The sequence below is a fragment of the Triturus cristatus genome, chromosome 3_1 (assembly GCF_964204655.1).
Source record: "Triturus cristatus chromosome 3_1, aTriCri1.1, whole genome shotgun sequence".
Taxonomy (NCBI): Eukaryota; Metazoa; Chordata; class Amphibia; order Caudata; family Salamandridae; genus Triturus; species Triturus cristatus.
The window spans coordinates 457,486,307-457,507,316 of NC_140583.1; the positions used below are offsets into that span (position 1 = coordinate 457,486,307).

The 21,010-nt window shown below is 46.0% G+C and overlaps 1 protein-coding gene across 6 annotated transcripts in view; it reads left to right on the top strand.

Moving 5' to 3' along the window:
- The window catches only part of PDE8A (phosphodiesterase 8A), a 2,267,087-nt gene that overhangs the window by 1,985,304 nt on the left and 260,773 nt on the right, over positions 1 to 21,010 (top strand). For all 6 annotated transcript variants that reach the window (XM_085644266.1, XM_085644269.1, XM_085644268.1 and 3 more), the window contains one exon: positions 8,092 to 8,290. In XM_085644266.1, the coding sequence (XP_085500392.1) occupies positions 8,092 to 8,290 (199 nt within the window). The remainder of the gene's footprint in view (positions 1 to 8,091; positions 8,291 to 21,010) is intronic.

Here is a 21,010-nt window from a genome sequence, read left to right on the forward strand (position 1 = left end):
GGATCTTCTGTCGCAGCAGCAGGGGAGGGTCCTCCACCCAAACCTGTCAACTCTTTGCCTCCGTGCATGGACAACAAGCGGTGGCAGTTGATGGCTTTTGACCTTCCTCCTGTAGTACGCAACGTTATTTTGGCGGCCGGGCAGCCGTCCACTAAGACTGTATACGCCTGCAGTTGGCATAAATTTGTATCATACTGTACAGTAAGGTCTATTGACCCTCTTTCTACTGTTCTTCTATTCATTCTAACCCTTGCCCAGCATGGCTCTGCGTTGGATACTCACAAGGGTTATCCTTTTGCTCTATCCGTTTTTTTTGCAGCTGCCAGACCAACCCTCTCTCTTTAGGTCTCCAACTGTAAATGGGTGTCTGAAGGGGCTGTGTAGGATAGTAGGATATGCCTTCATGGTTACCCCCACTTTTTGCTGGTGTTATTCTGTTTTAGGCCTAGTCACTGTGCTCTTTCCCTAAATTTGACTAGGTAACTACTTTGCTACCTTCCCAATTGACTACCGGTGTAGCTTTCTAAGTCCCTAGTATATGGTACTGAGGTACCCAGGGCATAGGTACACAAGGGGTCTCCCATGGGCTACAGCATGTATTATGCCCCCCATGGAAGACCACTCAAACTGTGACTACAGGCCTTCCATTGCTGCCTGTGTGAGCTGGTGTTAGCACCACTCACCAAAGATATGTTTCCTTATATCTGAGGTCACTGCACAACACCTATAAGTCACCCCTAAGGCAGGCCTTTCAAACCTGAAGGCAGAGTGCTATGTTATCAGTGTGAGGATGCCCTCCATGAGCAGGACACCCCCTAGAAACCCAGGAGTCGATTCTCCAGGCTTTGTAAGTGTTGTACAGTGCACATCAAGTAAATTACAAGATGTCTAACTATATATTGGCTGCACTGAAACCGGTCATGTTTGGAATCAAACATGTTGCAAGCCTACTCCAACACAAATTCCAGTGTTGGATGTAGGACTAGGGAGGTATTCCCAGTTCCATCCTTTCAGGGTCTAACAGCAAGCTAGTACTGCTGCCAACCCCAGACACGATTCTGCCCTCCTGCTGCTGAGCTGAGCTTGAGCAGGGGAAGGAAGAACAATAGGTTTGTTGTCACAGGGAGGTGTGACCACCTCCCAGACATGACTTAGTGTATCGAGCTACGGTGGGGGCGCTTGTTAGGGCCACCAGGCTGCTTTGAAGGACACATTTGGTGCTCTCCTTTCATACTCCAGTTGGAACCAGTTTAGGGAGCCCTTGGCTCCCACCCTGGCATGAAACTGGACAAAGGACATGGGAGTATCCTCCCCTCTGTCTAGCCCATCCTCTGGGAGGATTCCCTGACTCGTCCCAACCCTTTCCTTAGATACCCTTAAGGGCTTACCTATGGATGCCTCTTCAGATTCGTCATGGGACAAGATTAAGATCCGAAACCACTTCAACTTCAACCGTCTGGGCACCTTGGACTTTGTTGGAATTCGCCTGGAACCGTGACTGCATCAAGGAAGATTCCTGCTGCTCCTGGTCTCGTCGTTCTGACAGTCTTCTGCGTCATCTGTGCCTGTGCTTCATCCAGGTTCTTCTCCAGGCCTGTGGGCATCAAAGACACCCTAAGTAATATCCCTTGGAGTGAAGGAGTCACTCCCTTGCATCTGAAGGGTTTTCTTTGGATTCCGTAGGCTCACCTGCTTGCTCAGAGCCTGCTCTGACTCTCCTGCATTTGGTGAGTCCCCTTGACCTTGCTGGACTCGACACTGCACCTTCTTTGTTTTCCATGTCTGTTGCTGCTGTCAAGGCTTGTTGGTGCTTCGCCGGACAACGAACCCCTGGTTCTCGACTTCGGACACCTCGTGAACGGCTCCTGGTCTTCCACAGCATAGCCTTGTCCTCACAGCTGCAGCAACAAGGTCACCGTCAACTCTGCTGCATCTTCTGTCATCGGTGGTCATTGGTCTTCCGTGCCCCCTGGTCACTTCAGAGTGGCATAGACTCTTTTTCCTCTCCTTGCAGGTACTTCTCTTCAAGAATACATCCTTGGATTCCACCATACTATTTCACCTTCTTTGCCAGCGGCATCTTTACTGAAGTCCTCCATTGTGGTCTATGGTGGTTTCTAACGTCACTTTGCACCTATGCACCCGGCTTCCCTGCTCTAGGCATCCTGGTTCCTGGGGTATCCATGGATGGGTGACTCTCCAACCTTCCATCTTCCATGGTCATCAGACGCACCACATGAGGTGGAGCCAGCATTGTGGAAGGCAGGCACAGCCTTATTCAGGCCCATGTACTACTCCTCCCACCACTCCTCATGCAGGTAGGTCTATTCAGCCTTGTGCTGACTCACCCTGTCTCCTGGAGCCCCCCAGCCCCTGTCACTCAGAAACCAGACATGGAATACACAACCTAGCAGAGGCAGGCTTGGATAGTTAGGCAAGAAAATACCTACTTTCTAAAAGTGGTATTTTCAAACACAGAATGTTAAAACCAACTTCCCTAAAATATGTATTTTATCATTCGGAGTTCAGGCATACTAAACTCGAATTTCTACCATGTCCCCTGGGTCAGTTAGGATTATAAGATGTTATAGTCAAACTGCCCATTCTGGCCTATGGGGGCCTTGCAATAGTGAAAAACGAAAATGGCTGTAATTCACTATCGGGACATGCCACACACATCAGGACATCTCCTACCTTTTACATACAATGCACCCTGCCCTTGGGCCTACCTTAAGGGTGGCTAACATGTCAAAAAGATAATGTTTAGGGACTGGCAAGTGGGTGCACTTACCAAGTCAACATGGCAATACCATACTGCACACAGGCTCTGCAATGGCAGGCCTGAGATATACTTTACAAGCTGCTTCTGTGGGTGGCAAAACCAGTGCTGCAAGCCCACCAGCAGTATTTGATTTACAGGCCCTGGACACACATGGTGCACTGTACTAGGGTCTGACAAGCAAATCAAATAAGCCAATCATGGAGTCAATAATCCATTACAGCAATTTACAATAGAGAGCATATGCACTTTAGAACTGATTAGCAGTGGAAAAGTGCCCAGAGTCATAAAACCACCACCAACAGGTCAGAAAAAAATACAGGAGGAAAGCAAAAAGTTCAGGGATGACCCTGCAAAAAGGGCCAATTCCAACAGTTAGTGAATGTGTATAATAAAGATAACTATTTTTGGTTTGGTCTCCTCCTGGAGACCACTGTGTATTTGTGCTTACTTACCTGTTTCCATTTGAGATATTGTGTGTATTGAGTTGATATCTCCGGGTAGGAGATATACCAATGTGTTAGTGATTGTGTCTAATAAATATAACTATTTTTATATTTAAACTGTGTGGTTCTTTTTAATTTAACCTACACTACATGATTAGTTCTGGTAAAACACGCTGCTTAACACCCCGTCTGCGCTAAGCCTGAAGGCTGTGCTCCACAGTTACCACTTAGAGAGCTTTCTATGGCTGTCTAAGACCACTAAAATCACCATAAAGGTTGTCTGTATTAGTGCAAGGTGCTTCATTTGAACAAGTGTGTGCCATATATTAAGTCACCCTCCTACATTGGTGTGCAGTGGTTGGGATTTAAGCCTACTCTGTTTTACCATCTAATCTAGGTGGGGATTAAATGAAAAACCATCACTACCTTTAGGCACATATAAAAATATTTTTGAAAAGAGGTAAGTTGTCCTGAACTATTAGATTGGTCTAGCACAACCCTTTCTCCAATCTTTATACGTTTAGTTTTCACTAGGGTAGGTAGGTGCTACACCACACTACACATAGTCACCATGTCTTTAGTTATGGAACCAAGTAGGTCCTAACCCAGGAACTGAGGACCTTGTGTACCTCTAGAAAGTTAAAGACCGGTAGTAACCCCACCACTAAGCACCTGTTAGAGCTGCTTACTCTAGATGACCTCCAGAATCCTGATAGGCCAGCAGAGCAGGACAAAGTGGTTGGGGATGCTCCAGAAGATGGGTGAGGAGTGGTTGCCCCAGTGACCGTAATTCTCAGTATGACCAGGAAGATTCTGATGACTGCACCCTGGTAAACTCTGATCCCCTCTGGAATAGAACTGATAGTACAGAGGGTGTCCCTAGCGGTAGGTCCACCTTTGTTCCTCCACGGAGGGTGCAGAGAATTCAGGGGAGGTCTAGGTCCTCCTTTGTCAATTCTTTTGCTTCTGTTAATTCCATAGGGACCTCCATCTCTAGCAAGAGTGAGGGAAAATACCACCTGATCAAAGTTGAGAGAGTTAGACTCAAGCAAGAACAGTTGACCCTTGATAAACAGACCCTGAAATTCCAGAGGGCTAGGAATAATTTGGGACTAGGGTCCCATGGTGGCAGCACTAGTGTACCTAGAGTCAGGGAACCATCTTTTGATACCAGGAACCTGAGCAGAATAGTCCCTCCTTACCAGGAGGGGGGTGATATCCATAAATGGATCACTGCTTTGGGGAGGGTCTGTAAGGTTCAGAAGGTCCCTCAAAGGCAGTGGGCAGCTATCCCATGGCTTTCCGTTGCTAACAAGGGTAGAGACAAGCTCCTCCCTTTTCAGAGAAGAGGATGCTGATAATTACTCAGTCTTGAAGAGTGCCCTCATAGATGGGTTTGGTTTGACCACTGAACAGTACAGGTTCAAATTCAGAGATGCACAGAAGGCACACATTTAAGACAGTGCATTAAGGCTCTGGAAGGCTGGCTTTGTGGAAGCAAGGTACAGGAGAATGAGGGATTGTAGAATTTGTTGATGAGGGAGCACATCCTTAATTGTCAGAATCAACAACTGCACTAGTACCTGGTGGACTCTGATCTACCCTCCACAAAAATTGGGAAAGAAGCAGACAAACTGGTACGTACCAGGATTAAGCAGACAAACAATGGTGGTGTAGGTGACCAGAAGAAGCAAGATTATTCTAAGGCCCAAGAGAAGAGTGGGGAGAAGGGTAAAGACAAAACGGAGTCTTCTCAAGGGCCCTGAAAACCCGCCTCTGGGGGTGAGTCCCAAAACTCTAACAACTCTAAAAAGAAACCTTGGTGCTACCTGTGTGAGGATAAACGACAAAGGCCAATGGGTGCTGTAGTCCTAAGGCCAGCACCATGGAAGCTACTACTACTGCCCCTAAGGAAACTAGTCCTCCTAGCATTAGTACAAGTGGTATTACAGCTCCCAAATGTTTAGTAGGGTTAACCAAAGGTTCTGAAGTTGGTTTTGGCCTAGTCAGAGCACCCACTCAGGCTGTCCTTGTCTGTGACAGTGGCATGGCTCTTGCCACTTTACTTGTAAGTCCCACTAACTTGGGCAAGTAAAGGCAACATCTTAGATAAATGGAAAATAATCCATGGCTTACAGGTGCCAGTGTCACTATGGTGACAGAGAAACTTGTGTCCCCTGAACAGATCATACTTGGTCAGCCGTACCAAGTCACCAACGCCAGCAATGTCAGGACTGATTACTCCTTGGTTGTTGTGAATGTCAGTTGGAGAGGGGTTACTGGCCCTAACAGAGTTGTGGTTTCTCCGGACCTACCTGTAGATTGTCTGCTGGGCAATGATTTAGAAACTTCAGGCTGGTCTGAAGTGGAGTTCAGGACACATGCAGAGATGATGGGAATCTCTGCCAGTGCCTTTGTTGTCACAAGGGCTCAGGCCAAACAGCAAAGCACTGACGGAGCACTGGATCTTGAAAAGATGGACGAGCTGGCTCCTAAGAGAAGGAGTAGGAAGGGTGAAGATTTATCCTCCTCCCAAACTCCCAGTGAGAGTCAGTCTCTTGAGGTAGATGATCTCAGTCCCTGTAAAGGAACTTCCCCTGAGGAACTTGGGAATGAGCAGGCAGAGTTCTTTGGGTAGGGGGGCCTTCTAGGGCAGGTGAGTTTGGAGAACAGATCCTGCCTCTCTTGAAGCTGCTGCTGAGGAGGCAGGGAAAGTTAGTTGGTCCAATAGAATCTTTTGGGAATATGGGCTCCTGTTCTCTGAGTGTAGAAACCCCATGTCTGGTGCCACCAGGAGGTTGGTAATACCTCAGAAGTTGAGGGGGTTTCCTCTATCCCTGGTACATGACATTCCCCTTGCAGGACATCTTAGGCAAAGCAAGACTTGGGACAGGCTTGTCCCTCATTTTTACTGGCCCCACTTGTCTGAAGACACCAAGGAGTTGTGTTGCTCCTGTGTCACTAGCCAAGCCAGTGGTAAGTCAGGTGGCACTACAAAGGCCCCATCAATTCCACTCCCAGTGGTTGGGGTTTCCTTTGAGAGGGTAGGGATAGACATTGTTGGTCCCTTAAACCCGCCAACAGCATATGAACATAGTTACATCCTAGTGGTGGTGGACCATGCCACTAGGTATCCGAAGGCTATTCCCTTTAGGACCACTACAGCTCCTGTGTTGGCCAGGGCCCTTCTGTGAGTCTTTTCCAGAGTGGGTTTCCCTAAGAAGGTCTTAAGATAGAGGTACAAACTTCATGTCTAGTTATATTACTGGAAAGAGTGTGGAGGAATTTACAAGTTTACCACTACCCTGCCTTCTCTTTTCCTACAGAGAGGTTCCACAAAAGGGGGTTGGATACAGTCCATTTGAACTTCTGTTTGGGCATCCAGTTTGGGGTCCATCTTGTCTGGTTAAGGAGAGCTGGGAGCAGAAACAGGTTGTGAGATTGCCTTGTGGTGTTCTTTGCATCAAATACAAAAATAATACCATGAAGGTGGAAACCGTTTCCATGGTCTACATGGTGCAGTATTACTTCCTACAGGGGCATCACATTCTCTAATTTCACATATTTTGATGATTTTATGCATGCAATATTAGCAAATGGGAATATTCGATTATTGTGGAGAGTGAATCCTACATTGAATCATCTGAGAGATGGGCAGATTAACCCTGCACTAATGGTAATTCTGGATACAGTATCATTGCACAATTTTACTGCCCAACTCGTAAAGAGTGCCTGTATGGGCATATCTTTGTTGTCTTAGATGTATGCAAATTGGCGTGTCTGAAATTTTCTGTTGGAAGATTGTGTGTTTGTTGTCATATAAATAATAGCATTGTTGTCTAGTTGCAGGCCACTACTTTGCACTAAGCATGAGTAGTAGGGAAATTTTATTTGATGGCTCTCCACCTCGACCTTCCCTATCTTTAGTTAAATTGATGTTACAAATCGCCTTGGTAGAGCGTCTGAATTCATACATCCTTTGTTGAGATTTTTCCATGTCAAGGTGTATGAGGTATATAGCTTTTCATGCCAGATTGTATTGTTTTTTGGTGCTTTCAGGTACCTTCAGTTCAGTTGTGTAAAAACATGTATTGTAGCCTTGAGTCAAATGCTCCTCTCAGATGTTCACTTCATACTCAGTGTATCTTTTTGCACTTCCTGCTTGCCCTTTTATTGTCAACAGCCCCTGGTGGGCATTTCTATCACGACTGATGTGGATTGTTGTTGGTTTGGACCTTTTTTATGTTTGTCAATGAGGCCACCAGCTCTTAATATGCAATGTTGTTATTTTTTTGTTAAAGAATGTACAAATTAATGTTGTGAATTCATGAGTTGGTGACTTTGAGTGATTTTGTAAATTTATCAAAGGCAGTTTGTAAATTGCATGCAACGTTATCATTTCTGTAAATGACTGGATTTTGCAAAATGGGCTTGTCTCAATTAATCTTTGTGCTACAGGGCCAAAGTCTTTATTGAATTAGCCTGACAGGATTGCATTGAATTTCTTTGTGCACATTTATAAAAAAAATATAGATATTATTATTTTGTGAGCTGTATCAGAAGCCTCCACAGCCTAAATCTTGACAGTAGAATATAGTGGTTCGCCGAAAATGAAAGTTTGATATTAAGCACAAATTATGTTGATATTTCTTTAGAGATGGTTTGATTAGATTTGGCATTATATTTTAATATATTTTTTGCTGTCTAAATTAAGGCTTTTAAATGATTATATATTCCATGTTCCTGTAAGGGTGATATGATGACATATAGGTCATAAAATAAAATGTGCATGTATATTTTTTACTTTTTTTCTAATCACCGCCTTTCTATTGTATAAACATAGACTTGTTTCTTTTTTCCATGTAGGCCTTTAGTCTATCTTGGTCTTAAAATATTTGCTCAATTTGGAGTCTGTGAATTTTTGAAGTGTTCCGAATCAACCCTAAGGTCTTGGTTACATGTTATTGAATCAAATTATCATTCAACAAACACCTATCATAATTCTACACATTCTGCTGATGTTCTTCAAGCCACTTCCTATTTTCTGTGTAAAGAAAGAGTAAAGGTAAGTTGAACATGGTAAGATATAGATCAATAAACTGAAACTAATTCAATCATAAGCTTCTAGCCAATAGTGTAAATGTATTTTTATTTATGGAGAAATTAGTAGAGCTCTTTTACAGGGTCTTGATAACATTTTTATTTTCTTCTAAATTTCAGTAGTTATTATTTTAATTAACGTTTTGGGCCAATTGATAAAGAACTAGGATTACAGTGGCACAAATACAATGTAAATAACCTCTTGAACTGCAACATATGGAAGGAAATAAGCAACAAAAAGAAAAAAATTACTGAAACAGTAAGTTTATAAATATGATGTATGCAAGTATACAGGATAAGCTACCAAAGTGATGTATAAAATCGTAAAAATGTAAAGCCAGAAGTCAAAAAGGCTTAAAAATGTATAAGTCCAATTGGAGTTTGCCCAGCAGTTGGGATATGGAAGAGGAAAATTATGTTGGGTCGTATCTTGCACTTAAAAATGTATGCAGTTGAGAACACAAGTACTGCGATGAAGAAGAGAGAATAATAATGACGTTTACCAGTAAACACTGAGTGGTAAGTTCCTCATTCCATTCTGTCAACAGAAAAATGAGGAATTCTTCAACTATTAATAAATATATCACTCCAAAAACTGGAATCTAACAATTAAGGTACAGCACTATTCAACAGAACACTTGTGCCAAAAGCTAATTGAGTTCCTTGAGCCACTTCTAGTCTGTATTGTTTGAGGAAAATAGGTGGATTAGCCTGTGTATCAGCCTTGCCGATATAAGGAGTGGAGGCCCCACCCTACTCTGTCGAGGAATAGAATATCCTTTCCAGCCAAATAATAAGAGTACATGACCATCTCTATCAATTGATTTAAAGTAACTCTGAAAGATTTGCAACCGCTCTCAGCTGTGCCAAAAGTATCTGATTGAGACTTCTAGCTGCAGATTTCTTACTTTACAATATTCCCCAAGGGTTTAGACTGGACCTGGAAACCATTCAAGTACCCCTGTGCACTGGCAGGTGGTGACGGTTGGCTCCACGTTTTATTGTCATCCGCGCTGGAAGCGATGTGCATGCTGCCTGCAGTTATTTTCTTTTTGTGCCAATCAGTGCAAAGAGAGCTACCCCCAGTAACTTTTTGATTGACCTTTTTTAGATGTTTGGTAGAAGCTCACATACCCAGTAAATTAAATGCTACTAGTGGGCCTGCAGCACTGATTAAGCCACCCAATTAAATAGCCTTTTAAACATATCCCAGGCCTGCCACTGCTACTCGCGCGTTCACTAAGATGATCATGGAGGTTGCAGCACATCTGTGGTGATTACAGTTTCCTGTCTTCCACTACCTCAACAATTTGCTCTTGAAGACAGGCTTGCCCCAGGCAGTCGTCTCCCACCTCCAGACTACTGTTGTTCATTATCAACGTACCAAAGTCACACCTGCCTTCCTCTTAGATTCTCCCTTTCATCAGAGCTGTTCTGGATACAGTGCAGGCTCTAGCCTATCCTTCAGATGGCAAGTCCAGGGTGAAACATGAACATTGGCATATGTGGGCTCTGCAGTGGGACCAGAAGTCCCAGTGGGCATCAGGGGAACCTCTCCGACCAGGTCCAGATATCGGAGTGAACTTCAAAAGACCTGCAGTAGTGACTAACAAACTGAGATTGGGTCAGTGGTAGCGACATCTCCCGACCCTTCCCAGAGCTGACTCTAGTGACAGATGCGTCACTCCTGGTCTGGGGCAGCCATCTGGGATAGGGGTAGATCATAGGACTCTGGTCTCTGTTGGAGGCTCAGCTTCACATAAATATGTTGGAGCCGAGAGCAATTCGACTGGCATTGAAAGTATTCCTTCCTTCCACCAGAGGGAGGCTATGCAGGTTTCAGGAATAACACCACTGACGTGTCGGATTGCAATGAGCGGGGCGGGGTCCTACACTATGTGTCTCCAGATATGGCTAGAATGTCAGGACATTTTCCTTGTGCTTCATCATCTGGCAGACTCACTGAATGCAAGAGCGGACAAAATCAGCTGTCTCTGCCTAGCAAATCATGAATGGTGTCTCCATCCGGAGGTGGTGCAAGGTCTCCGAGAATGGGGAGAACCTTGGTTAGACCTATTTGCCACTTCCGAAAATGAGCAGTGTCAGCACTTCTGCACACTGGGTTCCCTAGGAGACTCTCGCTTTAAGACGCTTTTCGTCTGTAGCACAGCTCAGGCCTCCTGTACGTCTTTCCGCCAATACTATTGCTGCCCAGAGTTCTCAAGAACGACTGGGCCCAAGTCATTATTGCGGCTCCGGATTGGAAACCGAGAATAATGGTATCCAGAACTGCCAAGTATGGGCATATGTCCTTTGAAAAGGCTGCCCTTCTGGGAGGATCTTCTGTCTCAGCAGCAGGGCAGGGTCCTGTACCTGAACCTGCGCAAGCTCTGTCTTAATGGGTGGAGGTGAGCGGCCACAGCTCACAGTTTTTGATATCCCTTCATAAGTCTTTGATGTTATTCTCACAGTTTTTGATATCCCTTCATAAGTCTTTGATGTTATTCTGGCAGCCAAGTGTCCCTCAACTAAGACAGTATTCGCCTCCCGGGTGACAAATGTGTTGCATGGTGCACCTCAAAACAGGCCGATCCCATTTCCACACCTTCATTCGATATGCTATTGTTCTTTCTCTCTTTAGCCCAGCAAGGCTTTGCTTTAGGCACCATTAAAGTATATCTTGGCTCTCTTGTGGTTCTTGGTTCAACCCTTCCTGTTTAAGTAACCCGTTTTGACTCTCTTCTTGAATGTACTCCAGCATCTGTTCGCCCCCAAAGTACTTCATTATGCCCCAATTGGACCTAAATTTAGTCCAAACAGTCTTGATGTGCTGGCAATTTGAGCCCATGGATAACTGTCTGTTTACTCTGCCATTTGACCATCAAGACAGCTTTTCTGGTAGCCATAACATCGTCCACCTTCCTTATATATCCTTTTTTCCAAGAAAGACTGGTTCTGAGAACGTGTGCCTCCTTTTTACCAAAGGTTGTCACTCTCTTCCTTCTTTGCTCCACTTCATCCTTCCAAAGAAGAGGAGAGACTACCATCTGGATCCAAAAAGAGCATTTTCTTCTACATTGATCGTACAAAAGAATGTCTAGTGGACGATCAACTCTTTGTTGGGTTTGTCAGGGTGAAGAATAGAAAAGGCTTTGCAGAAACGGCCCATCTCACAATGGATTGTGCTTTGCATTAAAATCTGCTATTCACTGGCCAAGAAGCAATCCCTTGAGGGCTTGCAGGCTCATTCCACTAGAGCTAAGGCTACCATCAGTGTATTAGCTTGCTGAGTCCCTGCCCTGGGCATCTGTCAGGCTGCTAGGTGGGGGTATCTGCACATGTTTACAAAGCAGGCCTGTTGTGACAGACACTTTACCCGTTCAGTCCTCCAGGACTTCCTGGTCTAAATCAGTTCTCAGACCCTCCTCCGAGGAAGCATTGCTTGGGTATCTGTTCTAGGTAAGGAATCTGCGGCTAGAGGTTTCTAGCAGACTCTGGTAACGTCTTATCTGATATAGACTATCTAGCTGCAGCTTCCCTACTGATTCACCCATTGTAACGCCCTGAACGTCTCAGGATCGTTTAACAGACACGATAATGAGAACGCAACCACTTGTGAAGGTTTAGTTATTTTAATGAAGGCAAAAATAATACAAGGAATAAACAAAGGTTATAGTCACTGGAATCCTCCAGGCTAAGTACGTTACCAGCCCACAGCACGGATGGTCCTAACCGTCCTCTGCATATACGCCGATCCCGGCGTATGCCAACAGAGGGCAGAAATGAAATGGCCGACACTGCCAACCGGTAGGCTGTGAGGGGCACGAAGAGTGTTGGGGAGAATCGAGGAGTCAGGGAAACACCCAGCCGGGGTCTCTACCTGAAGGGAGCAGCCGCTCAACCTCTTCCTCAGACTGCACCGGGACGCGGAGTCACCTCCTGGTGATGCGTCACCGATACCCCAATCACAAGCAAAGAAGACTGAACCGAGAGCAGCCGCTCGATCGATCCTGTGGACTTCCGAGTCTGTAACGCGGCAAACACCTCCTGGTGTGCGTTACAGCTGGCAGTCCCTGTATCTCTGGTCGGGCTGGGAGTTACGACTCCAACCAGCAAAAGCGCCACTGCGCTTTGACTCAGCCGAGTCAAAAAGCGAAGCTCAATGGTTATCCGGTAGAGCTTCCGGGTCCTTCACAGGTGACGATGGGGCAAGACACGGCCCAGGGAGTAACGACTCGACCTACCTCCGTTCTCGCCTTACTGGAGCACCACTCCGGAACACTGCTCTTCACTAAGCAGGTACGTCGGTGTAAACACAATATCCGACAGCGTTGTACCTCCCGGTTCCTCCCTTTATAGGGCGTTGTTTTCCTTGAGTTATGTAACAGCTCTCCTGTTTACATAAGAGCGTGTTTTCCTTGAGTTATGTAACAGCTCTCCTGTTTACATAAGGGCGTGTTTTCCTTGAGTTATGTAACAGCTCTCCTGTTTACATAAGGGCGTGTTTTCCTTGAGTTATGTAACAGCTCTCCTGTTTACATAACCTCTCAACCGCTAAGCATCCTGGGAGATGTAGTCCGTTTTCGCTGGTTACCGTTTTCCTCCCCTCGCATGACAGGGATTCTTGACACCCATCCTCCCTTCTCTGTGAAAGAATTTCTCTGTGTCGGGAGATCCTTTTGAGGTCCCCAGTGCCGGCACACTGCTACATTAGTAGACTTGGTGCTCCATGCTTTTGGCACATAAATGTTGAGAAAAATAACTGATGTCACTGCGCTGGGGTGGTGCCCATATAGGCTCACAAACATCACTTGTGGCGCGGGCTGCGCCGACTCTGAGCACACCGACACCACCTACCGGCGCACAGGGATACTGCTTGAAAAGTTTCTGGATCCAGTGTGACACCTGGGAAATATTTTAAAATAAAGAATCTGCGGCTAGATAGATAAGTAACTTGTTCTATTAGCCGCCTGTTGTACATCTATACTCAGTGGACCTGTGAATAGAATTGTTAACAGCACCTACTACATCAACTGTTTGTAACCCTTCAGTCTGCTCAAATGATAGGTTTAATCAGAGAGATGAAGGGTCACCCCTTAATATCTGTGAATAGCTGAGTCAATTTAGAGAATAACATCTAGGCACATCTGATCCTCAAACACATTCAGATATGGGGGGAAGCCAGCAAAAGAGCCCAATTCCCCAGGCTTCCTTGCACTGATCATGGCTACTAAAATAAGACCTTGAGGGACAAAATATTTTACAAAGGGTTCAAGTGGCAGAGACTGGATGACTGGCAAAACAAGAGAGAGCTCCCAAGCAGAAGTCAACATCCTTACATTTGATCTCAATAAACTCAATAAAGAAAAACCTCTGAATAAACTTTTAGCTAAGGTCTCAGTGGATAATCTCCGCAGAAGGGTTTTAATATCCGATCACTACAACCGCAAGAAGGCGACTGACAAAGCCTCCTTCTAAACCACCATGTAAAAATAGAAGCACTTTAGTCTTCATTCATGATCGATTACTTAAAATCATTACATGATAAAAAGCTTAAACTGCAGAGACCAAGTGCACTTGCAGGTTGTTCTAAAATTAGTGACTAATATCAAAATGCATTAAAATTGGAAAATGGCAGAAAGCTATATATTTTATTATAACAACGTCATACAGGATTACATAGCTATAGGCGACAACGTTATGTACATTGTACATGTCGTATATTGGCAGTACGACAACTCTGAAATAGGTTCAAAAGTTCAATATGTAGTATTCTGTGTGCCCTAAACTATCTAGATTGGGGAAGTGCTTGTGCTTTACAGTACAGTAGTGCCATAGGTCATATGGGGGTATATTGTATCTTAACAGTACAACAACTCTGTTTAAAAGTAAGTTAAAAGATTCAATGTGTGATTGGTTGTGTTTCCTAAGCAGTCCATGTTGAGAAAATGCTCATGCTTGTCAGCGCGCTAGGGAAGGATACAAAGCTAATTGGATGTTCGTCAGGGAGAGGCCTCAACAGTCATTGAGTTTTTAAGCTGGCTTTTCAGTCTTCACAGATTGGCTAGTTGGACCTGCTGTTGGCATGCAAAGTTTGCTTGTCGGAGGCCAATTGATGGCTTAACCGTTGGGTCTTGTCAAGAAATACAGTGCTGAACATGTGGCATCAGTGAAAATCCAAAACCTTGCTAGGATCGCAGGAGCTGATTGAGAGAATCACAGTTCCTTTGCCGCTTTGCAGGTGCCTAACCTGTGGGCCAATAGTGGAGGGACTGTCAGGTGTTTACGTTTGTTATTTAATTTGTGGGCAGCAGCACAGCAGATGGTACATAGATTTGTTGCAGTATTTGCACAGCCTGCAAGATCTACTCTTGCCTGCTCTTGCTCTTAATGGATTAAAGACTGTTATTTTAGGCATATATATATAGAATTTTGCAACTAGCATACGTGCCTAATACTTGGTGTAAGCAGGACATTGGATGGAATCCAGAGGCTAGGCCAATGCACCTGGGAAACCTCGGTGGCCATAGTTTAGTGATGGTAGCAATTTAGCCTTTAGTACTCTCAGGATGGGTATGGCCAAGGGGCTCATTATGCAACTGTTTAGGCATTTAAGGCTGTAAACTGCACCAACTCCATTGGATCTAAGTTGCCTTAAGAGTACTGTTGGTTTGGCCCCTACTTAAAACCAATCACCTATGTAGTTATATTTAGTTGTTGTGGGGAAGGGGGATTGGTGGGTGTGAAAGGGCGTTTGTATAGTTAATGTTGGTTATTGTTTGATGCATACACTGGGTACTCTAGACAAATACGAGAGGTCACAGACGATCCCAAGTCCGTTGGGCAATCTCCTTCGCCTTTCCCAGCAACTGCCCAGGGGGCGACACACCAGGGAGTTATTGTAGTGCCCACTCCATGCATCCCACAAGACAGCTCTTTCGATTATGTCCTGGAATGTAAATGTCTTACAAGATCACATTAAGAGGACCGCTGTCCTATGCAAACACACCCAACCATCAATCCTCATGTTGCAAGAAACTCACCTGATGGGGTCGAGTTGTCCCTTTCCACGCCCCTTTGGGTACAATATGGGCTTTCGCTCAGGGCTTGCAAGGGGCTCCAGTGGAGTAGTTATACTTCAGCACAGGGGCTTAACCTAACAGTGACTGCAACCACTGTGATCCCAAGGGTAGATTTGAGGGAGTGGAAGGTCTACCTGAGAGGAAACAGTATAATCTCCTGAGTGTCTACATGCTGCCCCAGATGTCCACTCCTGCATTGAGTTCACCATCTTAAACTTCCCCCACGGGGTTACCATTGTTGGAGGTGACTTCAAAACCTCACCTAATCATCCTTGGGTAGGTCATCTGCATAGAGCTAAACAATTCACGAGCTGGGCTAAATCACTGGGCTTGTGTGATGTTTGTGGCATCTGGTAACTCCAAGACAGGGAATACACTCCTGGTTCAGCAGCACACAAAACGCTCTCCCGTATCTCTCTCCTCTTGCTCTTAGTGACCAGTAATCTTTTTTTTTTTTTTTGATACAATTTTATTGGTAACATAACAATAGTCACATACAGATCTTATCAAATACACTTGTAGTATGAAAGAGAAAAATGCTGTTGTATATGCTACAACACAAGCAAATATTACAATCCAGTGTTTCGTCTTGCTGACAGTTCAAGCTCCACAGTTGGCGAGATGCACAGTTCCCCCCGATAGGCATTCCAGGCCCCCCACTTTTTATCCCATTTCTTAGGGCATCCTCTATTTTTGTAGATTTCTTTTTCAGCTACCATACATTTGTCCATTTCCGCCACCCATCCAATTAGCAACGGCTTGTCTGCTGTCTCCCATTTCATAGCGATGGCTCTTTTAACCAGAGTGTACCCCAGGGTGGTGAACTGTTGTTCTATGTCCGTGAGGTCAGTTGCCTCCCAAATGTTCAGGATTCCCAATGGGGGTGTCAACTCAAGTGGTTTTCCCAATGCTTCTTGCATCTTGGTTGTAGCTCGCTCCCAAATGTACCGTATGTAGGGGCAATCTCATAGTATGTGATAAAATGTGGCAACTTGGTTACACCCTCTCAAGCAAAGCGAATCCTGTCGAGTCCCTATCTTGGCCAACGTCACCCCGGTGAGGTATGTTCTATGGAGGACCTTCAGTTGAATCAGTCGAGAGCGTTGGTTAATGGCAGCCTCTCTAGGGGACATCAAGGCGGTCTGCCAGTCCTCGTCATCGAGTTGTCCTAAATCTAATTGCCATCGGTTTCTAAGGGTCAGGAAGGGGTCTGGCAGGGGCGGCCTTAGGCATGTGCAAGCTGTGCACCTGCACAGGGCCACCAAACCCCCCAGGGGCCACCACGAGGAATCGGATACAATACATATTTGTGGCGGCCCCTGGCAGGGATTTGGCGCATGAACGACTGAGGCGTGCTAAATCCAATGTGATGCACGCTAAATGGTTGTTCTTATACTCTTTTCCTTTCTAACCCAGTCTCGTCTTTGTGTGGGGTCGGCCTTGTTTCGGGCTCTTCTGGTAGGTCTTGTGCTTGTTTAGAACTTTTTTTCCAGGAGAATCGAGCTTGTTTTAATAGTCCAGTTCTGGCACCTCCGGAGGCTCGCATGCGCGTGCATGCGCAGTGCCCGCGAGTCCTGCAGCGAAGGGGTTACAGAAGCACCACGCATCACTGGCGGCAGGAGGGGTGGCAGCACCCGTGCCCGGCGTGCAGCGAGCAGCACTGAGACCGGCCGAGGCCATGCACCGGCGCGCCTAGAGACCCTGGGCAAGAAAGGCCGCCTTGCAGAGGATAGCATGCCAGTGTGCAACCTTGGTGCCAGCTGCGAGGTGAGCAGCCCGAGGGTCAGGGCATGGGGAGGGGGAGTGAGGAGGTCAGCGTGTGCCACTGCAGAGTGAACCCGAGGGAAGGTGAGCCATTGGACGAGGGTGTGGGGAGCCCTGGGGAGGAGGGCAGATCAGGCGTAGGAATGTATCCCAGCCCGTGGGGGTGAGGAGCCGGGGGCGTGGGGAAGGTTGGGTGAGGATGTTATTGTAGATGGTGTGTGCTTTGGGTCTGGGTGGAGGTAAGCCATGTTAGGTGGCGAGCTGGAGGTATTCTGGTGGTCATGGGAAGGGAGGGCATGATGAATTGTGAGAGAGAGCCTCTCTCTCACGATTCATCTCTGAGAGGGCGCAGGTCGGAGAGGTGGTCTTCGTGCGCCAGGGGTAGGGAGTGGTACAGATCGGCGCTGTATGTTGAGGGAAGAGTGAGTCAGGAGTGCAGGGGCGGTGTTTACTTGTGGCTGAGGGGAGGCATGGTGACTTTTGGAGGTGTAACTTGGGAGGCACGGTCGTATTGGGGGAAGAGGAGAGCAGGGTACGAGGTGTTAGACGTAATGTTAAGGATTCATTAAAATGATTACAATTACTTATCAACAATCATGAAAACAGAGTATGAAGCTGATACTTGTGATCTAATGAGTGGATCTGCCTGCACAAATCTTTTAAAACATCGAGTGCTCGAATGTACTTGGCATTTGGTTATGTCTGTTTATATGGTGTTGAGGCAGACATGAAATGCAAGCACCTATGGATGGACGCCTGGAATAGGATGGCAGTGCCTACCCATGTTAACTCAATCTAATGCCCTTTTGCAGAGACCTTGGTAGGAGACTGGCTTCTTGATCATTTCTTTAATTACATTCCAGTGCTTGTCATGTGACTAGCAGAGAAAACTAGTTTAACTAGTCCTCAGTTTGCAATTGGTGAAGCAGCCTTCTCTGTCCATACTAGGGGCATAGTTACCATTGGTTCAGCAAGTACAGTGGTACTGAGACCCAAAACCCTCAGGGGCCCATTGAACCCTGATAATTGCTATATTTTACTTCCTGAGCAGCAGCCAAAGGGGCCATTTTCCTTGCTTATGCCACGGCCCATGGGGTCGTTGGTACGCTGTGCTAGTGATTCGTACGTCTGCTTGAAAGTTGTCTCCTGACTGGATGTTCCTTGCACATTAATTTTGCTTCAGTGAACCTCTAGTGCCTTTTCATAGCCTTAGGACTCACTGTAATTAATCCTTGTTTAATAGGTGCTCTGAAAGCGAGCAGAACTGGTTGCTGGAATATGGCACTATACAAGAAACCTTAATTAAATATATTGTATTTTGTCTTTTGACAATGTGGTAAAGTGGACGAGTCTTTAGTTACCTGTAGGCTGTCTTCAGGATCAGTTAGTGACGTACTGAGACAGGTCTCTGTGTGCCATGATTTCAAGGTAGCTTACTCTCTTCCTGCTAAGGTCACTTCCCAAATAGATCATGAACTATTCTCCAGGCTCTACTGTTCTCAGTGGACTGAGAAAACAGACCTTGTATGCCAAGTCACATGATCTACCCTATAGTTTTATAACACTCTTCAAATAAACCTTCCATATGTGGCTAGTCCTCATAATGTGTCAAGTGGGAAGGGTAATTACTATCAATCAGTCAGGGTTTGTAAAGCTCAGCTGCTTCACACATAAGGGTCTCGAGGCGGTGTGGGATTCATGCTGCTGGATCATGCTGCTTGTTGGTTGAACAGCGAGGTCTTGTGGTCCTTCCTGAACTGCCGGAGCGATGGTGAGGCTGAGGTGCAGGGGGAGGGTTTTCAGGTCTTCACTGCCAGGTGGGAAAAGTAGCGGCCTCCACTGTTTTATCAGCGGCTGCATTGGGTGGCTGCTAGGGAGATGGTTCTGGAACATATTTTCCTGGTAGGTTGGTGGAACTTCACTCGTTCATTAAGGTATGCTGGTCCTTCATTGTGTAGTCCAGGGAAGACATGGCTTGGCAGTTCGGGCTGGACTGTTACCATGAGGCACAGGGTCAAGGCTGATTTGCATATGGCCACGTCTGAACTGGGGTGGTGTGGTGAGCAAAAAAACGATGGATTTAGGCCCAGATCTCTGTACTGGGGTGAATGTATGACATTGTTCTGCATTCTGTCCATCAACTGTTGTTTTTGCAAGAAAATAAAAATGACACATCAAAATCTTTCAGCAGCCGCCACTGCTGATTGTCTTCTTTTTTTCCCTACCCACTGCTAGCCTTGCCCGCGGCATTGCAAGCAAAATGAAGAGAATTCGAGTACACAAATCTGGTTATTCGAAACGAAAGAGAAAGGTGGCTCAGCAGGCTTTCGTAGTGTCACAGGAAGGAGCAATCCTGAACTTTATCACCCAAGGGAAACCTAAAGAAGGAGAATCCTCTGGCCAGAGTACTGCTGATGCACTAGGTAAAACAGGTGCTGACGACCATAAAGAAGAACAAAAAAATGATGATATCCATGAGCAGAATGATACTCATGAGCAGACCAATGAAAATGAACAAGGTGACTCTGAAATTGATACAAACATGCAGCAATTACCAACTCAGGAAGAGGATTATTACAAAAGACCCTCAGACAGAGAAACTCAAACATCATTCATCGGTCCATCAACATCTGGCATGCTGAAGGAGGTTCAGAGTTTACAGACGGATGATGCTGGTATTGAAAAGGAAGCCAAAGAGCAAGACCTTGTTACAGACCCGTGTTCTGAATATGATTTATGTGATTGGAGGGATCCTACTTTGTGGCCGAACTCTCTTACGGACGCGCAACGTGTTTTTCTTGTTGAAAGGGGTCCCTCCAGAGACCCAGATTCTAAAACAAAGTATCCAAGTGATGAGCACTCAAAAAGTAAACGTCGTTTTTCTGTTTTTCTGTTACCATGTTACTAGTCATCTAACGCCTTTTCTGGACGTTTTATTAAAACACCTTCCTGAGCTCCGCCCCGCCCGGACCCCCTCTTCCGGGGCCCCCTACCTGCGCTCCCTGCACAGGGCCACCATGAGCCTAGAGCCGCCCCTGGGTCTGGTGAGTTATTACACAGCTTGCGGTATCTAAGGGAAATGGCCTTAGTCAGGAGGGGGTCAGACAGAAGTCGATCCTCCAGAGGGGGCGTGCAAGGGGCAGTCGTCAGGTCGGTTAGGGCTGTATTAAGCGCATGTCAGATTTGTAAATATCAGAAGATTTCTTTGGGTGCCAGTTCGTGTTTCACTTGTAATTCCTTAAATGTTAGTAATTTCCCTTTCTGTAGGAGGTCCCCAACAGTGGAGATCCCTATCATATCCCATCTGTCAAACCCTGCTTGATAGCACAACAATCCCAGTTGCTGAGATGACCATAGAGGTGTAGCTTTCGTTAACCTCCCCTGCCAACCCAAACGTTTGTTAGCTAACTGCCAAATGGAGGTTGTATGAGCCATTGGACCCAGGTTCCTCCGTTCACTGGGTTTGGTGTATAGGGCTCCTAGGTAGCCCTCTCGCCCAGTCTGATATCGCTCTAGACAGTACGCCGGGTTCGATGGGGAGCTGTATAACCAGTGGTTAGTTGCCACTAATTGCGACGCCCAATAATAAAGGCGTAGGTCTGGGAGTGCAATGCCTCCATCGTACCAGCTCTTTGTCAGTTTCCCTAGGGCAATACGTGGCATCCCTCCATCCCACAACAGTGTCTGAACCTCCGCCTCCACACTGAGAAAATACAAGTCAGGGATAGGGTATGGGCAATTTTGGAGTGGATAGAGGAACCGTGGCAATGCTAGCATTTTAAACAGGGCCGCCCAACCTAATAACGACAATGGCAGTGATCGCCAATGTTTGACGCCTT